General features: G+C 38.6%; 1 protein-coding gene across 1 annotated transcript in view; it reads left to right on the forward strand.

The window, feature by feature from the left end:
* The window catches only part of LOC123500570 (sorbin and SH3 domain-containing protein 1-like), a 91,407-nt gene that overhangs the window by 58,366 nt on the left and 10,712 nt on the right, over positions 1 to 22,329 (forward strand). Inside the window, exons 7-8 of the mRNA XM_045249258.1 lie at positions 17,427 to 17,512; positions 18,007 to 18,083. Coding sequence (XP_045105193.1) covers positions 17,427 to 17,512; positions 18,007 to 18,083 — 163 coding nt within the window. The remainder of the gene's footprint in view (positions 1 to 17,426; positions 17,513 to 18,006; positions 18,084 to 22,329) is intronic.

Consider the following 22,329-nt stretch of genomic DNA (forward strand, 5'->3'; position numbering starts at 1 on the left):
TACATAAACGCCAAACGCTTATTAGTGGTGAAATGATCTGGTAATGCAATGGCTGCACACATGGTTGTAAACAAAGCTGTGGCCTCTTCCTCTCTGCCATTGCCATTGTTCCATTCTGATAACATATTGCTGATAAAAAAAAAATACTGGTATTTCAGTATACTGATACTGGTGTGCATCCCTAGTCCTGCCGTAGCCTTGAGAAAAACCACATTCTTCTGCATTCTGTCAGTAGTTTTTCATTTAGTGGTGAAAATAAGGAAAGTGCAAGTGTTAGTGAGCCACAACCCTCCACTAGTGGGTTCACAGGTGTCACACCAGACATTTTCATGACTGATGACTTGTTTTCGATGAATAATCCTCCCCTCCTCCCCACCCTTCTTCCCTCCTCTTCTGTTATCCGCCACCAGCCTTCACTTATCTACAAATCAATATTATAAATAATTTACATTGACACTTTTATAAACTTGAGGTTTCACTAAGATTAGAACAAATTACCTGATTTTTAGGTATTGACAGTCAAACTTTTTAATACTCAAACAACCATTTGGAATGAATTAAGTTCCAGTACTGAGTCTCCACTGTGTGTGTATATATATATATATATATATATATATATATATATATATATATATATATATATATATATATATACAGTAAGTCCTCGTTATATGGTAGTTCTTTATCTGGTAAATTCACAGTTACGGTACTTGGAAATTACTACCCTCGATTCGATATACGGTAAGAAAAATTCACAGATACAGTATCTGCTCATGTGATCCGAGAGGGCCCAGGGCGGGGGAGCACGGGTGATGACATCATCCACGCCACCCCTCCCCATCACTCACATTACTGACTTTGACTTGACCACCTTTGGAGCCCCTTATCTGTTCCCCTTCCCCCCCTTTTTTTTTTTTTTTTTTACTGCATTACATATTACTTACATGCATTACTAATTAGATGAATAAATGAAATATTAAAGGGTCTATTGTAAGCACAAATATATTCATAATAATTGTGGCAAACATTTAAAGCCTACTACCAGCGGCAAACCATGCAGCAATTGATAAAGGGCCTGGCAAGCCCACTATCAGAGAATGGTGGAAGTCGCATAACATCAAGCACGCCTTAGATAACATCAAGTCATCTTGGGACGAAGTGAAGACGTCGACCATGAACTTGGCATGGAATAAAGTATGGCCAGAATAGGCGCATGACTTCCCAGGCTTTGCTGAAGATGACATCGGTGTGATCAGAAATGACATAGTAAATTTGTGCCATAGGGCTGGATTCGATGAAGTTGATGATGATTATGTTCAAGATCTTTTGGAAAGCCATGCTGAACCTCTCTCAAATGATAACTTATAGAGCTAGACAAGGCATCACAAAAGGCAGAAAAAGAGGGCGACGAGGAAGAAGAACCTGTGCGTGGCCTGGACATCAAAACTCTAGAGAATGTCTTGGTGGTATCGAAAAAGCTCTGGAAACCCTGAAGGAACGTGATGCAAATCCTGCCAGGAGTAGCAAAGTGGCTCATGATATAGAGAAAAGTGTCAAGATTTATCAAGAAATCTATGATGAAAAAGCAAGAAAAACCAAACAGTCCTCCATCTACTCGTTCTTCAAGCTAGTCAGACATGGTGTCCCTGTCACATCTGCCGACCTTGCTACAGCTGGCCCTTCCACATCTGCTGCTGATGGTTTTACAGCTGGCACTTCCTCAACATCATCTTTCTTCAAACCACTGAAATGTGCCTACCCTGCTACAGCTGGCCCTTCCACATCTGCTTTCGACAGTGCAGACGTCGACGTCTTATCCTTGTCTGCCCACTCAGCGGAAGATGAGTAAGGGCTGAAATCCCTACTTGCCCTTAGCCTTGGAAGGGACATCATCTGATAATACATAGCAATTGAAAAGTAAATAAAAAAAATTTTGTTTGTTTCTTTTGCGCAGTACTTTACATTTTTTTTTTTTTTTTTTTTTTCATGGATTTTCATTTCTGTAAGGGTAACTTTTGACGTGCTAGAACGCATTCCCTATTATTATATGTTATACAGTAATACTTCGCTTAACAAACGTTCGTTTAACAAATTTCCAGTTTAACATACTATATAAAGTTAGACAAAAAAATCCGCATAATGTACAACCACATCCGTTTTAGCGAATTTTCTGGGTTTGAATTTGCCGGGTGGTAGCTTCCCTGTGATTGGCTGACTCCCCGCCTCTGTCACTAGTGCTCCTGGAGCTGGATCCAAGATTCTTTAAAAAGTCAGAGCAGCTTCTTGCAGCGAAATGACATCCATGAACATTTGGAAGGACGGGGACAAAGTTGCTCTGAGGTTGCTCTGAGGCTGCTGGGAACACCACCTTTCCAGGTGGTGCAACTGTCTTATATATGCATTTATGTTCACAAAACAACATTTCCATTAGCTTTTTACAAACCTTGCCCCCAAGAAAGGACTGTTTTGTAATGCATAAAGTGAAATCTTACATGGAATACCAAAAAATAAAGCAGAGATGAGATGAGCCACAGACGAAGCGGAAGACTCGCGGCCACTCGGCCGCTTCTTCTTCTTGAGACCCTTTTCCTTGCGTGTTACTTTCATCATGATATTTGTTTCCACTCCTCTATTGCCTGCTATAATGGATATCATATCTTAGTATTTATATACGCTCGTGCAGTGAGGATAACCTTGACTCCGTGGCACTGAGATATAGTGAATTACTAATGAAATACCGCGGTATTTCATTAATAATTCACTACCACTCAGTGCCACAGAGTCAAGGTTATCCTCATGGCATGAGCGTATATAAATATTACGATATGATATCCATTATAGCAGGCAATAGAGGAGTGGAAACAAATATCATGGGGAAAGACAACAAGCAGGCTAAAAGTGTCACAAGAAGAAGAAGCGGCCGAGTCTCCGTGAGTCTCCTGTTTCATCTGTGGCTCATCTCATCTCTGCTGTATTTTTTGGTATTCCATGTAAGATTTCACTTTATGCATTACAAAACAGTCCTTTCTTGTGGACAGGGTTTGTAAAAAGCTAATAGAAATGTTGTTTTGTGAACATATATGTGAGAATGTGAGAAAATTTGTACATAGCTCCTCTAACTTCCAATGACTCATATGACATCATAAAAGTAGTGGTACACCAGTGGCCCAATATGCTGTAAACGTATATATATATATATATATATATATATATATATATATATATATATATATATATATATATATATATATATATATATATATATATATATATATATATATATATATATATATATATATATATATATATATATATATATATATATATATATACAGGCAACCCCTTTAACGAAGGTTCACACAACGAAATTTCGCTACAACGAAGGTTTTTATTTTACTACCCTCTGCTCGTTTAACGAACACCAAACTCGCTTTAACGAAGTTTTATCCAGGTAATTTTTTTCAAAATTTGAAAGCCTCACCATATCACGCAAGCTGATAGGCTTTTGAATACACCAGGAGCTGCTGGTACTAAGACCTGCCTTAGGAAAAAACCTGGGACACCTATAGAATGAAGATCAAGATCAAGATCAAGCCTTTCGTGGACAACACGCGCAACACTCACTCCCCAGTCAAAACATAAAAGTGTCAGCAGCAGCTTGTCTTCCCTAGCTCAACTTACCACCAAAATGCCCTGCAATTGGCCTAGTGTTCGTAAGAAGACCAGGAAGTCTCTTACTCTCCAAGTGAAGCTAGATATTATTCACAGACACGAGAGAGGCCAGAAAACTATAGCAGTGCTGGCCACTATCTTGACTCCATATTATACTGTCTCTATTTTCAAGTCAGCAGACTCTATTAAGAAGGCTGGTGAGACCGTATCTTTCTTGCAAGCTATAGTCTGACCGAGCTTAATTTACGGCTATGGAGGGGCGAGGGGAACTCTACAGTGCTGCCACGTTTCCAAAAATTGCGATGTGAAATGGAAGTTATTGGTGTACAAGGTATCGCAAATACCATCAATTCAGATGTATAAAATTTTGACTTGTGTATATAGATGGCTGAATCAATAGTAACCATCATATGCATAAAAAACTATATAGTACCATACAAACATGGCATACATATTCAACAGTGTTGCTGATATCAACTGTAGTAACTTATAATGGTACTTAGCGTATGTTTAGGGTGTGTAATAATATCAGCGTTACAAATATAAGATAATGAGCATGGAAAAAAGAAATAATCAATTATCCAAAGTAAAAAGAAAAAAATAGTAGAAGTGTTGTGAGTGACGGCAATACTGATGAACCCAGCCTGGCCAGGCCGAATAGCCTCACCTTGTAGTACCAGATGTTGCTATAATTATATGATAAAATGCTCTGTATATATATATTTATAGAAGTAATATATATATATATATATATATATATATATATATATATATATATATATATATATATATATACACAGTCCGCGCCAAAAGTTCGTGCGGCTCCGACGCAACAAGCGTAAAACAAATGAGAGTGAGCCCTACATATTATTAACCTTTGTATTGAACTTTTTTTTTGTGTCATAGAGGCATCCTTTAACTGTCCAGCAATCTTACAGAAGTTTTCCCTATAATATGGCTTCTCCGTTTTCTCTATATTAGTGAACGATACTCTACGCAATGTATCACCTGGTATCGCGTGACGAGGCAATGGTGAGGACCATGGATGATTATGATCTTCATACCCAACTTTATACATATATTGATTGATCGAACATGACTCACTAAGATGGCATTTTTCAAACTTATGACAGATGAAAGCTAGATACGTCTGTTCTCATTATAATAACGAAGGTTAATGGACAGCTGAAATAGCCCTTTATTCTTGAATTACGTTTTATGGTAACGTAATTCACCAATACAGACAGTGTGTCGAGTCTCTCATAGCCAGCTAATAATGACATCGTACATCAGGCAGTGTCAGTGCAACGCTCTGCTACTGTAACTGCCTTGGGGTATGTTTCACTGGCTCCAAGCTGGCAGTTTTTTTCAAACGGTCTGCGAGTAAGGTGACCTTGACACAGTCTCATTGTTCCCTACACGGAGTACATGGAAAATCCCAGGCACTCTACAAAGGAGCAGCTGGCAAGCATTGTGTCCCTCTACAGGTCAGGGCAGTCTGTGAAAGACATTTCTAAAATTGTAGGATTGGCAGAACGAACTGTTCAAAAGAGGGTCAAGCGCTACAAGGATGGTGGTGCCGTGGATTTACCGGAGCATGGACACCGCTCTGGGAGGCCATTAAAAAATACACAATGGACTGCTAATATAATCAGGCGGCAAGTCGAGGGTAACCCACAGATTTTAGCAAGTGAAATAAAGCAAAATAACCCACTCCTGCTGGCTTATGTCTCCAAGAGGACGGTGCAGCATACCCTCCATGACAGGCTACGATACTGCAGCTGTCACCCTCGCCGCAAGCCTCGTCTCACTCAGCAGCAAGTGAAGAACAGGATTGCTTTCTGCCGGAAATATTTAGAGTGGGATGCAGCAAAGGGGCGGCGGGTCCTGTGGAGTGATGAATCACTTTTTTCTGTGGCTGGGAACAGAGGTGGGAATGTGTACTGTCGCAGTGGCAGCGACCGCTTGACCCACGCTACACACGCCTGACTGAAAAATTCTCTGAGAGTGTTATGGTGTGGGGTGATTTGGGGTACCATGGCCAGGGACAATGAGTTGTGCTGCCGAGGAATGAAAACCTCAATAAAAACACCTACCTGGAGCTTTTGTGTGACCACCTGCCTAAGTGTTTTGAGGCTTGCCAGACTGACATGTTTATGCAGGACGGGGCACCATGTCATACTGCCCGTGATGTACAGCAGTGCCTAAAAGACTGTCAGGTAGACTTTATTGTAGACTGGCCAGGAAATTCTCCAGATTTAAATCTCATCGAAAACCTGTGGGCCATCATTAAAAGGGATCTAAGGCAGCACGACACACTCACCATCCCGCAGCTGATTGAGGCAGTGCAGCAGGCGTGGAAGAATATCGACGCAGAACATTTAAAAAACTAAACTTGATTCTGTACCGAAACGTCTCAAGGAGTGCCTAAAGAAGAAAGGAAGACCATTGAAATACTAACCATTTGTAAGTATCCATTATATTACTGTTAATGTACTGTTTAATGCCGCTTATATATATATATATATATATATATATATATATATATATATATATATATATATATATATATATATATGTGTGTGTGTGTGTGTGTGTATATATATATATATATATATATATATATATATATATATATATATATATATATATATATATATATATATATATATATATATATATATATATATATATATATATATATATATATATATATATATATATATATACATTGTTACGGCCCGCCCGTAACATGCATTACTACCATCACCTCCTCTGCTTGTTACCTCGTTTGCCACCTCTCCGCCTCCCCTTCCATGTCACCGTCTCGTGAACCTTCCACGCCACCGTCTCGTGAACCTTCCACGTCACCGTTTCATGAAGCCCGGCTACTGTCCCGAAGTTGGATTCACGCGGCCTTTCGACTCAACCGAAAGTGTTGAGCCAGCTCTTGGTTTTCTGGATTGGGAGTTGAGATCCAAGCCTCAACGAGTGAACACCACGCCTCTTGGTTCTGCCGTGGGATCAACCATCACCCAGCATTTCACCACTGCGACACCGCATAAGTATCACTTCCCTCGTCCGTGTTTTCCACATTGCCTCTATATAGGATTAGGATTATTGTTAGGTATTAAGTTGGGTTCTTTATTGTTATATTTATTACTGTGTTATATGTATATGTGTATGTCATTTTCCTGTGTTTCATGTTATATATCTGTGTTTCATGTTTCTTGTTATATATGTGTCAATTTCATTATGGGTTATTAAAATAGCTTTTAAAGTGACCCCTTTGCATTTCCTCACCAGTTGAACCTGCAGTGTTTTTTTTTATTGTTATTGTTCACCGGCTCTCCGATGCCAATCTTACCAGTTTAACCGGTGAACGTAACAATTGGCGACCGTGACAGGACCATTATAACCCATGTTCAGTGTTCCATTTTTCCAGTGACTTTTTTTTTCTGTGATTGCTTGTGTTTCTGTGGTGTTGTGACTCTGATGTGTTTTTTTCTGTGACTTACTCTGCGTGTGGTTTAAATTTACCTTTGTGCGTTCAAGTGGCTCCTTTTGGGTTAAAACGTGCTTCGTGACTTTCATTGGTATCGCATAGCAGTGGTAGAGCAGGAAACCAGGTAGAAAGGCGTGTTCACCGATAGCACTTATCTCTATTTTTGCACATAGGCAGGTGTGTAATAAGTGTTATCCAAGTGTTGGGATCATCATATGTTCATGCGAACCCTCAATGCCCTCACTTGCGGATCATTTTTCTCGCTAGTTAGAATCGGCCATTTTAACTAGTCTCTCAGACTAATCCGCCTCCTTATCAATAACAAGTCTCAGTACAATTCGCTCCTCACTCTCAAGTCTCGTAACTAGAGTAATCCGGATCCCTCTTAATGCCGTAACTCTCTAGTTTACCCCTCATTAGTGATTGTACTCATGAGTGTTTACTTAAGTATAATCTAGGTAATTTCCAAGGTTGCCTTTATTATCAATCTGCCAAGTTCCTCACTTAAGTAATTCGCTTATCATTTTTTTTTGTTGTGGTTTAACATCTATTTAATATGGCTTCCGCTCAGTTTAACGTTGAAGTTTTTTGTGCCGACCCTTCTCTGGAACAACTTAAAGATGCTAATATAAAGAAGGACCAATGGAAGACCATCGCTAAACATTTTGATGTTTCCATCACATCTCAGATGACTAAAGAGGTCATTAAGAATGTAGTTGTTGAACATCTAGTGCAAGAAGGTCAGTTGCTAGGAAATGCCATAGAAGAGTTAACTCCCATGTCAGCCTCTACGAGGACTATAATACACAGTCCCCAGGAAGAACAGGATAAGAGTAGGATAAGTCAGTGGGAAATTGAGAAGCTTAAACTAGAATACCGGCTGCAGGAAAACAAATGCAACTACAGGCAGAAAGAGAAGCGAGAGAACTACAGGAAAAGAAAGAAGAGAGAGAATTTCAATTACAACTTAGAAGGCAGGAGAAAGAGTTAGAACTTCAGGAGTTAACCCTACGAAATGACGCTAAGTTTAGAGGGGAAGAAATAGATATAAAGAAACAGTTAGCAAGCTTTAATCCTGCTACAGCTGCTCCGCTAGTTCCCCCTTTTGATGAATCTGATGTTGACGGGTCATTTCGCGCTTTTGAGAGCATTGCTAATAGGAATAAATGGCCCAAGGATCAGTGGGTGTCTCTCCTTGTCCCTAAGCTAGTAGGAAAAGCTTATAGGGTATACAACGGCCTTAGTGATGAGGTAGAATATGAAGAGATCAAAGGTAACATTCTAGACGCCTACTCTATCACTTCTGATGGATACAGACAGCAGTTTCGAAAGTATGTGAAACCAGAGTCTCACACCTATGTTGAATTCGCTAGTGAGAAACTAAGACAATTTAAGAAATGGTTAGCCGCCCTTAACATTACCACCTTTTCGGAGTTGCTCAATCTAATGGTCCTGGAAGAATGGAAGAACAAGTTACCTTTAATATTCTGAGGCATGTGGAAGAACGGGAGAGAGTAATCTTATGTCTGCCGCTAAAGTGGCTGATGCGTTTGCTTTGTTGATGGGATCCCTGGGTAGTAGAGGTCGTGGTTCACTGTCTAATGTTAGGTCCTCCTTTGGGGAAGGTTTTGGGAGCGCGGGTGGTAAGCCAACCGGATTCTCGCCAAATGCATATAATTCCCCCTGGTGTACATACTGTAAGAAGCCAGGTCACACGATCCAGAAATGTAGACACCCAAATTGCAAGGGTTCTCAACGTCAATTTTCTTTTGTGGCCCCTAGACCTAACACATTTGAGAACAAGAAACCAGTGGCCCTAGCTAACCCTGTCAACTCTCCTCTAGAACTTTATGACTCGTACATGTATCAAGGTAAAGTGTCCTTGACTGATGGTAAAGACAAGGCAATAAATATCAAGGTTCTGCGTGATACAGGTGCTGCCCAATCCATCTTAAGGAAAGATGTCATCCCTAACATCAAACAGGCTTTCACTGGGGAGAAGGTGATCCTTACAGGTCTCGAATCACAGCTCTCCTATCCCTTGGCTAATATTAGCTTACAATGCCCGTTCATTTCAGGAGAGGTTGAGGTAGCCATTAAACCTGGTGAACTGCCAGTACCGGGGGTACATCTTGTACTGGGTAATGATCTTGCGGGTAACTTGGCTGTTCCAAACTTATTTGTTCTTGATTCTCCCTTAACAGAAAGTCCCACTAAGATCCTGGACGTAACATATATATATATATATATATATATATATATATATATATATATATATATATATATATATATATATATATATATATATATAAATATAATATTTTTTCTTAGTATTTTTTTTTAACCCATGTGGTATATTGGGGACCAGCCCAGAACGCATCCCCCTCTATTTCCATTATTTCCTATGGGAAAATTACGTCCGCTTAACGAATTTTCGCTCTACGAACAGCTTTGACACCCCCAATCCTGTTCGTTAAGCAGAGTATTACTGTAATGGGTTCGGTATACAGAAAATTCAATTTGCGGTAAGGTTTTCAGGAACGCATTTGTACCGTTTACCGAGGACTTATTATATATATAATTAGACATATATATATATATATATATATATATATATATATATATATATATATATATATATATATATATATATATATATATATATATATATATATATATATATATATATATATATATATATATATATATATACATATACACAGTTAGGTCCCGAGTTACGTCGGTCTCGAGTTACGTCAAACTCGTAGTTACATCAGTCCACTATAAGGCAATTTAAGATTTAAAAAGTTGAAAGTTTATAAATCGTAAAGCGTGGGATTTATTGTTATTGTTGGCCGCCAGGCGTCACTAGTGGTTACCCGCCACACTGGCCGCCTCACGCTTGAATACAATAACACCCTGCCTCAGTTCCACCACACCATCGCCCCTGGCAAGAGTGTTATCCTACTTCTGTGTTTACTGACTCAAGTTCTTAGTATCTTGCTCAATGGCACCAAAGAGAAAACTCCTTAATAATAATAATAATAATATACGGTTTATTAATTTGGCAGTGCAACAAAAAGTTTACACTGAAAATGTACAGGGGGGGAACATTAAAACAATGAAATGCTTAACCTAACTATGAATCTAACTTAACCAAGAATTAACTTATTGATTTATTGATTTATTTATTTATGGCTCGCACCATAGTGGGCACTGCGCTAAGGTGGTACTGGTCAGTGCGCGATGCTCTTAAGGGCGCCACGCGATTCTGGTGTCGGGTGGCCTGGGAAGGGGGAGTCACGTCTGAGGGTAGCAGGTGGCGGAGACGTGGATGATGCAGCAGCCCTTCCCCAAATTTTTCCAAGGCTTCCTGGTGTCTTGTGGCCAGCCTTGGCAGACTCAGGCAGGTCAGGGCGTCCTCGTAGGACCTGTATGCAGGCCCAAGGATGACCCTGAACGCCCTCTTCTAAACCCTCTCCAGCTGTTGTCGTTGTGTGAGGTTCAGGGAGGAGGACCACGCTGGGGAGGCGTATATGAGCTTAGTGAGTATAAAGGTGAGGTACACTCCCCTCAGCTCATCTGCCGGTGCACCCAGGGACCTGAGTCGGCGCAGCATATAGATCTTGTATGAGGCTGACCTGATGATGATGGAAACATGCTGCTTCCATGATAATTGATCATCCACCAAGATACCTAGAAGCTTGGTGCTGTAGACCACCTGGAGGGAGTGAGGGCCCACAGATAGCTGGGGAGGGGGGACTGCTGCTGTGGAGGTACAAATGTGCATCACCACGGTCTTGGTGTGGTTGATGGTCATTTTGTTGTCCTCTGTCCACGTCTGTAGTTGGTTAAGAGTGGACTGAAGTGCTGAGAAGTCTGGGTTGGTGTTGTTGACTGGTAAGTAAGCCCACGGTGCAGTCGTCTACATACTTCCAGTGGTGGGGGTGTAGACGAGAGCATCGTTGATAAGGATGAGGAAGCACAGAGGACCCATCTTGGTCCCCTGAGGGACCCCACATGTGAGCTGTTGGAAAGAGGAGACAGAGCCCTGATAACGAACGGCCTGACGCCTTCCCGTGAGGAAGTCTGCCAGCCACGCTATTAGGTAGGGAGAGAGACCCAGAGTGATGGCTTTCTTTATCACAACAGTGTGATCAACAAGATCAAAGGCCTTTCTGAAGTCCACAAAAGCAATAGCTAGAGAAGTGTTGCATTTGCCCAGGTGGCTGTGGACAAATTCCAGGAAGCTGACAAGGTAGTGAGATGTGGAGGTGGATTTAATATTACCAAATTGTTGTGTGTCAATAGAGTTACAAATTTTGTTGTAGGCCCAGTCGAACACAAAATCTTCACAGATAAGGCTGGGTGTAGGGGTGATGGCGACTGGTCTTAGATCATTCAGTGACTGTGGATTGGAAGTTTTGGGGAGGGGGGTGACGTAAGATGTCTTCCAGTCATTGGGGCAGGAATGTTGAGAAAGGGAGGCGTTGATGATAGAGCAAAGGGGTGTGGCAAGTTCTGGGGCAAATTCTCTGTAAATTTTGATGGGGAGGTCAGTGGGAGTGGTGAATCTGTTTAGTTTAAATTTAAGAAGCTTCCTGTAAACATCAACCTCCTGGACAGGGGGTGGAGGGGAGGGGGCAGGGAGGTAGGCTGGGAGAGTAACATAACATAACATAACATAAATAATAGGATAACAAAGGGCCACCAGGGCCCATCTAGGTTATCCTGTATCAGTCGCACAGCAACCTCGTCATCAGTACTAAAAGATACACTTACAAGTACACAATACATTATATACTAATTCTAAATATTTGGCCCATTAACAGGGCTAAGTCCTGCAGCAAAATCCTCTACAATTTGTGGTTCCCATACATGGGGATCATGTCTTGTTTAACTATAGTAAATTTCTTATAAAAACTATCATGCAGTGCTATACATAATTATAAATCTAATAAATTTAAGTGCTTATCTAATCTGTTTTTAAACATTGTCAAACTAGTGCTATTTACAATGGCAATGCATTCCAGAAGTCTACCACCCTATGACTAAAGAAATATTTTCTTATATCTAACCTGCAGCCTTGCTTTCTACTCTTCCTGCCATGATTTCTAGTCCTATTTCCCTCCTCTAAGGTAAAGAAAGATCTCACATCTATGTAGTTTGTATCTGAGAACATTTTAAATAACTTTATCATATCCCCTCTTATACATCTCCTCTCAAATGAAAACATGTTTAATTCCTTTAATCTATCTCTATACTCCAGGCGCTTTAATGCTGGTATCATCCTAGTTGCTCTTCTCTGAACTGCTTCTAACATGTTGATATCCTGCCTATAGTGGGGTGACCAGGCCTGTATGCAATACTCTAAATGGGGCCTAACATAGGAATTATATAAGCTACGCACCACTTCCTTACTTTTATAACTAACATTTCTATTTATAAAACCCAGGATCCTATCTGCCCTATTTCTTACTTCTAAACATTGCTTTGAAAATTTCATAGTCCTGTCTATCACTACTCCTAAATCCTTTCCTTCCTCTACTGCCTCTAGCCAATATCCCTCCATCTCATAGTTAAAGTTTGTGTTGTCTTTACCTAAATACATAACCTGACACTTTTTAGAATTAAACTCCATCTGCCACCTGTCTGCCGATGCTATCAGCCTGTCCAGGTCTCGTATTCTGTAATTGTCCTTTTCACCCTGTACTGCACATGCTATCTTAGTATCATCTGCAAACTTTGATACTTTGCTACTAATTCCTATATCTAAATCGTTAATGTACACCAGGGGCAGGCAACCTTTTTAGAGTGAGTGCCAGATGAGACTCTTGGAAGGAGGTCGCGGGCCGGAGTGAAAAACGAAATCTCAGACAAATGCATGGAATACTATAGTAATAAAAGAAAACGTATGCACACACGACTACTACTACAACTACTACTACTACTACTACTAATAATAATAATAATAATAATAATAATAATGAAATGTAAAGTAATTCACTAGTATAATTTATTCATTTGAAAACTTAAAATTTATTAGAGTTTCTTCTCTACTTTTAGTGGGAGGTCCGCGGGCCAGATTGCATTAATAAAGCCTAGCAGGGTGGCGGGCCGGACGCTAAGCCTTCGCGGGCCAGATGTGGCCCACGGGCCGGAGGTTGCCCGCCCCTGATGTACACCAAGAAAAGAAGAGGTCCTAGCACTGATCCTTGGGGTACCCCACTAACCACTTCCTTCCACTCAGACATTGCCCCATTTAATACTACTCTCTGTTTCCTATCAGAAAGCCATTCACTAATCCAATCAACTAACCTACCTCCTATCCCATGTAGTCTCAATTTGTACACTAGTCTCCTATGCGGTACCTTATCAAACGCCTTGCTAAAATCTAGATATATAACATCTATGCTATTTCCATCATCTAACTCCTTGGTAATATATTCTAAGATATCGAGCAAATTTGTAAGACAGGACCTCCCTGATCTAAAGCCATGTTGGGTATCTCTAATTAATCTATTCTCATTTAAATGCTCCCAAATACTACCCTTAATGATTTTCTCTAGTATCTTACATACTCTACTAGTTAAACTGATCGGTCTATAATTATTCGCATCATCCTTCCTACCTTTTTAAATATTGGAGTAACATTAGCTAACTTCCAGTCCTGAGGTATCTCAGCAAACCTAAGTGATCTTTCAAAGATTAACTAGTAGTAGAGTGAAGGGGAGGGAGTGTCAGACAGATCGCAGCGAAGTGACCGTTAATCTCTTCGGCCGCGTTGTCAGGTGAAAGGTGTGAAATACAGGGAAGAGAAGAGGCTTGTTTTTGTAAACCACACAAAGACTTAATCTTGTCGTACCACTGTCTGTTGTTAGCAAGCTTGAGATGGTGAATTTTGTCTGGGTAGTAGCTTGCCTTGGCTGTTTTGATCTCCCTGATAACTCTGTTCCTTAATCTCCTGTACTGGTCAGGGCTAGAGTGGAAAGCCCTGTCACGCTGACGAAGGAGTCGTTTGATGCAGGGCGTCATCCAAGGGGCATCAGATGGGTCCACTGTGATGTTCTTGGCGGGGAAGTGGTGGTGAAGTAGTTCCGCCATTTTGTGTGAACATCTTCCTCATCCAGTACCTCGGTCCACGGGTGATGTGTCAGCCACTGCCCAAATTCCCTCATGGCAGAGTCAGGCATGGGCCTGTGGGATCTGGTGACAGTTGACCTGGGAACCGAGGTGGTGGGGGTGGGTGTCCACAGGATGGAGAGGTGGGTGCTGCGTCCCATGGGGGGGAGTGGCTTGGGAGGCGAGTACTGCTGGGTCAGGTCTGTCATGATAAGGTCGAGGGTGGACTGGTGGTGGGTGGGGAAGTCCACGACCTGGGTGAGGTGTAGCTGGTGCGGGATTTCACTGACATCCAAGCGGTTGAAGTCACCACAGATTACCAGATTGGCTCCAGGAAATCTCACCCGTAGAACATCAGCAGTCTCGATGATGTGATCAGTGAGCAATCGTGCAGTGGCGGCCTGTGGAGGGTGGTAGACAACACACACAATGATGGAGGCTGTGTTGCAGGGGGCAGGGGGGGTAACCCTCACCCACAGGGCCTCCAATCCGGCGGGGACGTCGACGTGTAGGTGTGAGGGGCTGAGGTCAGAGCGGCAAATCAGGGCCACTCCTCCCCCCTGCGCTGATTCCTGAGGTGGTGGAACAGCTGGTAATCTTGAATCATACACACCTCAGGAGTTATCTGCCACGCCTCCTTAGTGACAGCAGTGATGCTAAGAAAAGGAAAATGGAATGAGTGAGCGAGTGAGGCAGCAGCTGTGTGTGAGGGAGGGAAGAAGAAAATGGGAAGCCCGTTACCATGACAATGGGGAGGTTGATGACTTTGAGGGCTCGTGCACCCACCATCACAACAATAACAAATCTGGAGCCTTCGCCTGGGCCACACGACACTCGCAGCTCACTTGCACCATCTGCGCCTGTCTGCTGATCCCTATTGCCCTTTCCTATTGCATTTCCTGCTCCGCTGCCCACACTTCTACTCCCACCGCACTGCACTACGCTCCCAGCTGTCCGCCCTTGCCGTCACAACATTCGACCTGCCCACCCTCCTGGCGGCCTCAGGGGTACACCCTTGCGGCAACCTGCAGTCCTTTGCGTTCACGGCCCTAATCAACAACAAAAACAAGCTTGTGTTTCATATTCCTACATACTTGTAAATAATATAACAATATAACAATATAACCTTTTACTTACCTGAATGACCATAAACGATGATTGGTTGAAAACGCGATAATATGCTGTGAAATGTACGGAAGCTCGAGTTACGTACAAAATCAACTTATATCATGTTTCAGGAATGTAACTCTGACGTAAACCGAGACCTTACTGTATATATATATATATATATATATATATATATATATATATATATATATATATATATATATAGCAAGCAATAGAGGAGTGAAAACATAAACATCATGATGAAAGTAACATGCAAGCAAAAGGGTCACAAGAAGAAGAAGAAGCAGTCAAGTGGCTGCAAGTCTTCCGCTTCATCTGTGGCTCATCTCATCTCTGCTTTATTTTTTGGTATTCCATGTAGGATTTCACTTTATGCATTACAAAACAAACCTTTCTTGGGGGCAAGGTTTGTAAAAAGCTAATAGAAATGTTGTTTTGTGAACATAAATGCATTATATAAGACAGTAACACCACCTGGAGAGGTGGTGTTCCCAGCAACCTCAGAGCAACCTGATAGCAACTTTGTCACCGTCCCTTCACGCGTTCATGGATGCCATTTCGCTGCAAGAGGTTGCTTTGACGTTAAAGAATCTTGGATCCAGCTCTAGGAGCACTAGAGACAGAGGCGGGGAGCCAGCCAATCACAGCGAAACTACCGTGTCTGGTCCCTCACCCGGCAAATTCAAACCCAGGAAATTTGCTAAAACGGATGTGGTTGTACGTTATGCGGATTTTTGGTCTAACTTAATATAGTATGTTAAACCGGAAATTCATTAAATGAACGTTCGTTAAGCGGAGTATTACCGTACCTTTTTTTCTTTCCTTTTATTTGCCAAGATCATTGGCAAGATAAGTGTGCATCCTGTAACCTTTTCTCTCCAATATCAATTAATTCTTATACAACAGCAGAACTTGTCTGAAATTAAATTAATATTCTCTCTCTCTGTTAAATGTCTGTTACTTATGATAACATTACTTCTGATAACGACTTTCCCTTCTCATACTGATTTTTGCTTCATAATAACACATCCAGTACATAAATTACTATTACATCCATGACTGCTACATATTATGCCAATAATTTTTTTCTTAGTAACTTGACTCATCTACTCACAATTCGATATTAACTAGCCTTCTTCATGGCAATATCCCCATGTCTTGTATCATAGCAAATCTTTCTCTATCTAGAATATACATGTTTCATAGTTTTCTCCTTATTTTATTGTTCATATTTTTTTCTTTACTAACCCGGTGGTGATAATCTTTTAGGTGTATCAAGACAACTGTCCTCATTTTTCTTCTTATTAAATAGATCCCCATCCAGTTTAATATGCTTACCTGTATTTCTTCTATATGTTTTATTTTCCATAAGAGTCTGCTTTGTTGTACTATGTCAAAAGCCTTTTTGATATCTAAACAAACTGCATCAACCCATCCATCTGTCTCTTGTACATCATCTACTACTAAATACTTAGTAAATTTGTCATGTGTTGCATACCGTTTCCACTTTTGGTTTCTGTGCTCATGAGATACACAAAGACTTATGATAATAGTTGCATGTTAGCTATGATGCTTTAAACCCTACAGGGAACTAATAGATGTTGCTTCAAATGTTTCTATTATATTAAAAATCAACATGTGCCTGTCTCTACATAAGTTTGTGCTAAATAATGTTCATATTTTGTATTTGTGAAATTTTTGTATGAATGTTAAGTGTCATCCACACTTAGCAATATGTTTACCAATCATTCACAGTCACAAGTATGAAAGTGTAATGGCTGCAAAATTGAACTACTTCATTTGCAACTAATTTTACAGTAAAAAAACCTTTGTTCCCATCTTCAATATGCATTAATCAAAGAAGATGCTGTCTCTTTGTACTGTTTTAGCTGGTTCTGTGTAATATGACAGGTAAGATTTCACTTTCAGAATTTTTCCTTAAGCTTAACATTCTCAGAAATTTGGAAGTTTTTCAGTTGTTTTGATGTATCATTGCCAGCGACTCCCAGCTCCTTGCCTGTGCCACTCCCCGCCCTGCCTGCACCTAACCTCCTCTACAATTGTGCCTCTTCCAACTCCACCTTGGTGTGTACAGTCTCAGAAATAACTTTATATATATATATATATATATATATATATATATATATATATATATATATATATATATATATATATATATATATATATAAAACAGTTGCCTGTATCAAGATTCAGTAGCCAATCTCATTCAGTTGATCAACATTTCTCTTGTATTTTTTGGTGGGAATGCAGGTGCTTTATCGTAAATAGTATAATATCAAGCTTATGGGCCACTCGGAGATATAATGTTCTTGATTTAAGTATCCAGTAATGATAATCATTCCTTAGTAAGCCCTATAGAATTAATGAAATAATGTCTTAAGTGCTTTCTTGCTTCAGTTAATAGATCTAATTTTCAGGCTCAAACTTATGAGAAAACATCCTTGCCAAGTTTTTGAAGATGAACTGCTCTGCCTAGTCTTTTGGAAAAAAAAAAAGGCAGGTTAAAAATCTCTTGTTGAAATCAATTATATAAAATTTTCCTCTTTTGTGGATTACAGGGACAACTGAGCATTCAAAATGAATCCAGACCTCACCCACAATCCTTCACCGTCAACACCCTGCAAAAATCTGTCCCGTGAGTGCTGTCTTCATTGTCTTATTTGACTAAGCCAGGAATACTTCATGGAAACTTTGACTACTTTCTAAGATGAAGTTTGAAAATTAATTACAAATTTGCATATCAGTCATTATCAAGCATGTAAAATTGTTTAATCAAAAGTGGAAAAAAGAAAGAAAACTAGCATTCATGAGTTCCAAAGGTATTCCAGACGTGAGTCTCTTGAAAGCTTTACATTAATACCAGTCTCTAATGTGAGAGTCTCTGCTGACATGCACTTGAACCTCCATGCAATGGACTAAAAGTTTGGGGCTCACTGGTTCGTTAAAGGAATATTGATATTGGCCTCAAGCATATATTGGTGGAGGAGGTACAGTATGGAGATGGACTGGCAGAGGTTTTAATCTTAACAATTAGGACCAATGGCCCTGGGAGAGAAAGGAGGAGTATCATAGTAACATATGTCCCACCGAAGAGTAATGTACACAAAGAAATGCAAATAGATGTACTAAACTGCCTGGACAATATGATAGAAAAGGACAGAAGAGTGGTACTTGTGGAAGATCTAAACTGCAAACATGTAAATTAGGATGAATTGGATACAAACAGTTATTATGCTGAACATTGTGGGGAAAGAGTGTAAACACATTGGATCAATGGGTGATGGACTATACAAGGTAACATTTGAAACATTTGGAACATTTGAAACATTTATTTATAGCCAAGTCATTGTACATACTGGTATGTATGAGTATATGCAATCTTTATAGTTAAACTAAGCTAGCCTATATAATGTAGAACTTTTCAGGCAAGTACGTATCAGAGTATAAAATAGTTATACTGACTGGTGGAATAAGAACTATTTTAATAATAATAATAATAACTAATAATGTTAGCTACAACAAACGAAATGTTTTTTTCTGAAGTTAATTTAAATAATAATAATAATAATAGTAATAATAAATATAATAATGATAATAATAATAATAATAATAATAATAATAATAATAGTAATAATAATATTAATTGTAATAATAATCATAATGAAAATACAAATGATAACAATTATAATAATAGTAATAATAAGAGTAATAATAATAATAATGATAATAATATTAATATTGATATAAATGATAATGACAATAATGATATTAATATTATTGATAATAATAACAATAGTATAGATAATAATAATGATCATAACAACAAATAATAAATAATAATAATAATAATAATAATAATAATAATAATAGTAATAATGATAATAATGATAACAATCACAACTAACTGACACAATGTATATTTTACAAATCATCAAGAGTGAAAATTTATAAACCCATATTAGAACAGCACTTGGTACATATGATTTAGCAGGACATAGATTAGTAGTTAGACAAGATATGTTTTTATAGCATTGTTTTAAATGCATTGAGAGATGATGCTTCTTGAATTTTGTGAGGAATAGTATTCCATTTAACAGGTCCTAGATAATTAGTTGAATGCTGAAACTTAGAAAGGCAATGTATCGGTAAAGTAAGATGACCACGGTGGCGCGTACTATAATCATGTGATGGAAGAATGCTGTGAATATAATTTTTATTGTTATACATGTGTGCGGCTATAGCAAGCTTTGTTATATCATTAAGTTTTAAAAGTTTGGTCTGTTTGAAAAGAGGGTCAGTGTGTTCAAGGTAGGTGCTGTTAGCTATAATTCTGACAACTTTCTTGAACTGTAATTTTAAAGGAGTTAGGAATGTAGGGTAAGCAGTGGACCAAATAGGGTTACAGTATGTTAGCAATGTGTGAATATGACCAAAGTAGATGGATTTTAGGATATACGGTGGCATAAAATCTCTGATTTGATAAAGTAATGCAATATGTCTCGATATTTTTAATGTAATATTATCTATATGGTACTTAGAATTTAAAGAGCTATCATAAGTAACACCAAGGAACTTGAATTTATCAATTTTATTAATTATTCTGTTATTAGTACATTAGGTAAATCCAGCATAGTTTTACCAGTGAATACCATAAAGTAAGTTTTGTCAGTGTTTATTGTGAGCCCATTGCAAAGGCACCATTGATATAGTTTTTTTAAGTTCATTGTTAGCACTAAAAACAAGTTGATTCGGGTCTGTTCCTATTAGATAAACTGTCATGTCATCGGCAATTAAGATGCTTTTAGAGTCAGAAAAAATATCAGATATATCATTGATGTAGAGGAGAAATAATAGAGGTCCAAGCACAGTGCCTTGTGGTACACCGAGAGTAATTAAGGTTGAAGATGAATTTGCATAACTAAAGGAAGTGTATTGACGCCTGTTTGTTAAGTAATCTGTAAACCATGAAAAAATAGGGCTGCGAATTCCATAGTGGTGCATTTTATTAAGGAGAACTTTATGGTTTATTGTGTCAAATGCCTTAGCAAAATCAATGAATGCTGATAAAACAGAAAACTTCTAGTCAATAGCTGTAAATATGTCATTAGAAAATTTATTCAATGCTTTAAAAGTGCTACAATTTTGTCTAAAACCATACTGCGAAGGATTAAGAATATTTTTGTGTTCTAAGGAATGAATTAAATGTTTTTTCATTAATGTCTCAAATATTTTGGAAAATATTGTAAGTTGAGAAATTGGTCTATAATTTTTGGGGTCATCATGAGGGCCAGATTTATAAATGGGAGTAATTTTTGCGGTTTTCAACATGTCAGGGAAAATTCCATTTGTTACAGACTGATTAAAAAGTATTGTTAAAGGGATTGATAAAAGATTAGTGTTACTTTTGATGATGGTAGCCGAAATATCATTTATATCAGAGGTTTTGTTTTTAAGAGACTTAATTACTGAATTCATTTCATATGTAGTGATAATGGGAACTATCATGGAATTTGGATAATTTTCTTTGAGGTAATCTAATGGATTTTTATTTGAGTGAGGAAGTTTGCTCTCCAGATCAGGTGCAATTTTAGAAAAATAATTACTGAAGGCATGTGAGATGTTTAAAGGATCACTTAGTACTTTATTATCATATTGCAATGTCTTAATTGTGTCTTTATTTTGAAAGTTACCTTTTATTTAATTTATTGCTTGCCAAATTTTCTTCGTATTATTTCTAAAGTTTATGAAGATTTGGCGATAATAGTTAGTTTTGGCAGATCAAACAACTTGAGTGAGCTGATTTATGTACTGTTTAAAAGTGTGATGTGAAACTATTCCTAATTTATACATTTTAAGTAATTTACATTTGTGTTTGATTGAGTTAAGTATTCCACTGGATAACCATGCATTATGAAGTCTTCTTTTAGCTGTTTTAAATTTGGTTTTGATAGGAAAGCATTTATTGTAGCATTCATTAACTATATTGTGGAAAAGGTTAAAATTTTCATTTGTATTTGGCAGGACAAGTAGTTCTTCCCAGTTTATGCCTTCTAATTCACTAGTAAATATGTTATTATTATTGGCATTAATAACTCTGTATGTTATCTTATGTTTGGTATTTGGAAAGGCTTCATTGTTGATATTTATGAATATAGGAAGGTGATCTGATATTGAAAAGTGAATGATACCTGATAGAGAGCGAAGTAGGAAATTAGTCCAGATGTGATCTAGCAGTGAAGGTTGGCCAAGGGCAGGACTATCAGGAAATCTTGTAGGTCTGGATATATGAGGGTAAAAATTAACTGATTGTAAGGAATTCAGAAACAAATTGGTAGGGAGGTCAGATGAATGTTCTAGTAAGTTAATGTTGAAGTCACCTATATTGATTGATTTATTATGTCTGAATATGTCATTATTTAATAACTCATTCATGACGTTAGTAAATTCATTGACAGCTATGTGTTTGCTGTTGGGCCTGTAAATTACTAAAATGATATATTTAGTGTTCCCTAATTCTAGCTTAGAAGTGCAGATTTCAATGTTTTCATTAATGAAAGAATATTGCATTAGTAGTTCTGCTTTGATTTAATTTTTAGTAAAAACAGTGATCCCTCCGTGTTCTCTGTCAGTCCTTGTTAAGTGGAATGATTCATAACCCTCCAAAAAATAAAGGTATTTAGTGTTTTGCTGTAGCCATGTTCCTGTAACTGCAATGACTTCAGGTGGTTTAGGTATACAATTTAGAAAAGACTTCAGTATATCAAAGTTTTTGTGTAAAGATCTAATGTTAATATGTATAACACTGATGTAGTTGTTAGCTAATGGGTTTAAAGCTGAAGTGTATTCTTCATAGTTATAATACTTAGATAAACAGTTGATGT

Source organism: Portunus trituberculatus, unplaced genomic scaffold (genome assembly GCF_017591435.1).
Source record: "Portunus trituberculatus isolate SZX2019 unplaced genomic scaffold, ASM1759143v1 PGA_scaffold_410__1_contigs__length_386818, whole genome shotgun sequence".
NCBI classification, from domain to species: Eukaryota; Metazoa; Arthropoda; class Malacostraca; order Decapoda; family Portunidae; genus Portunus; species Portunus trituberculatus.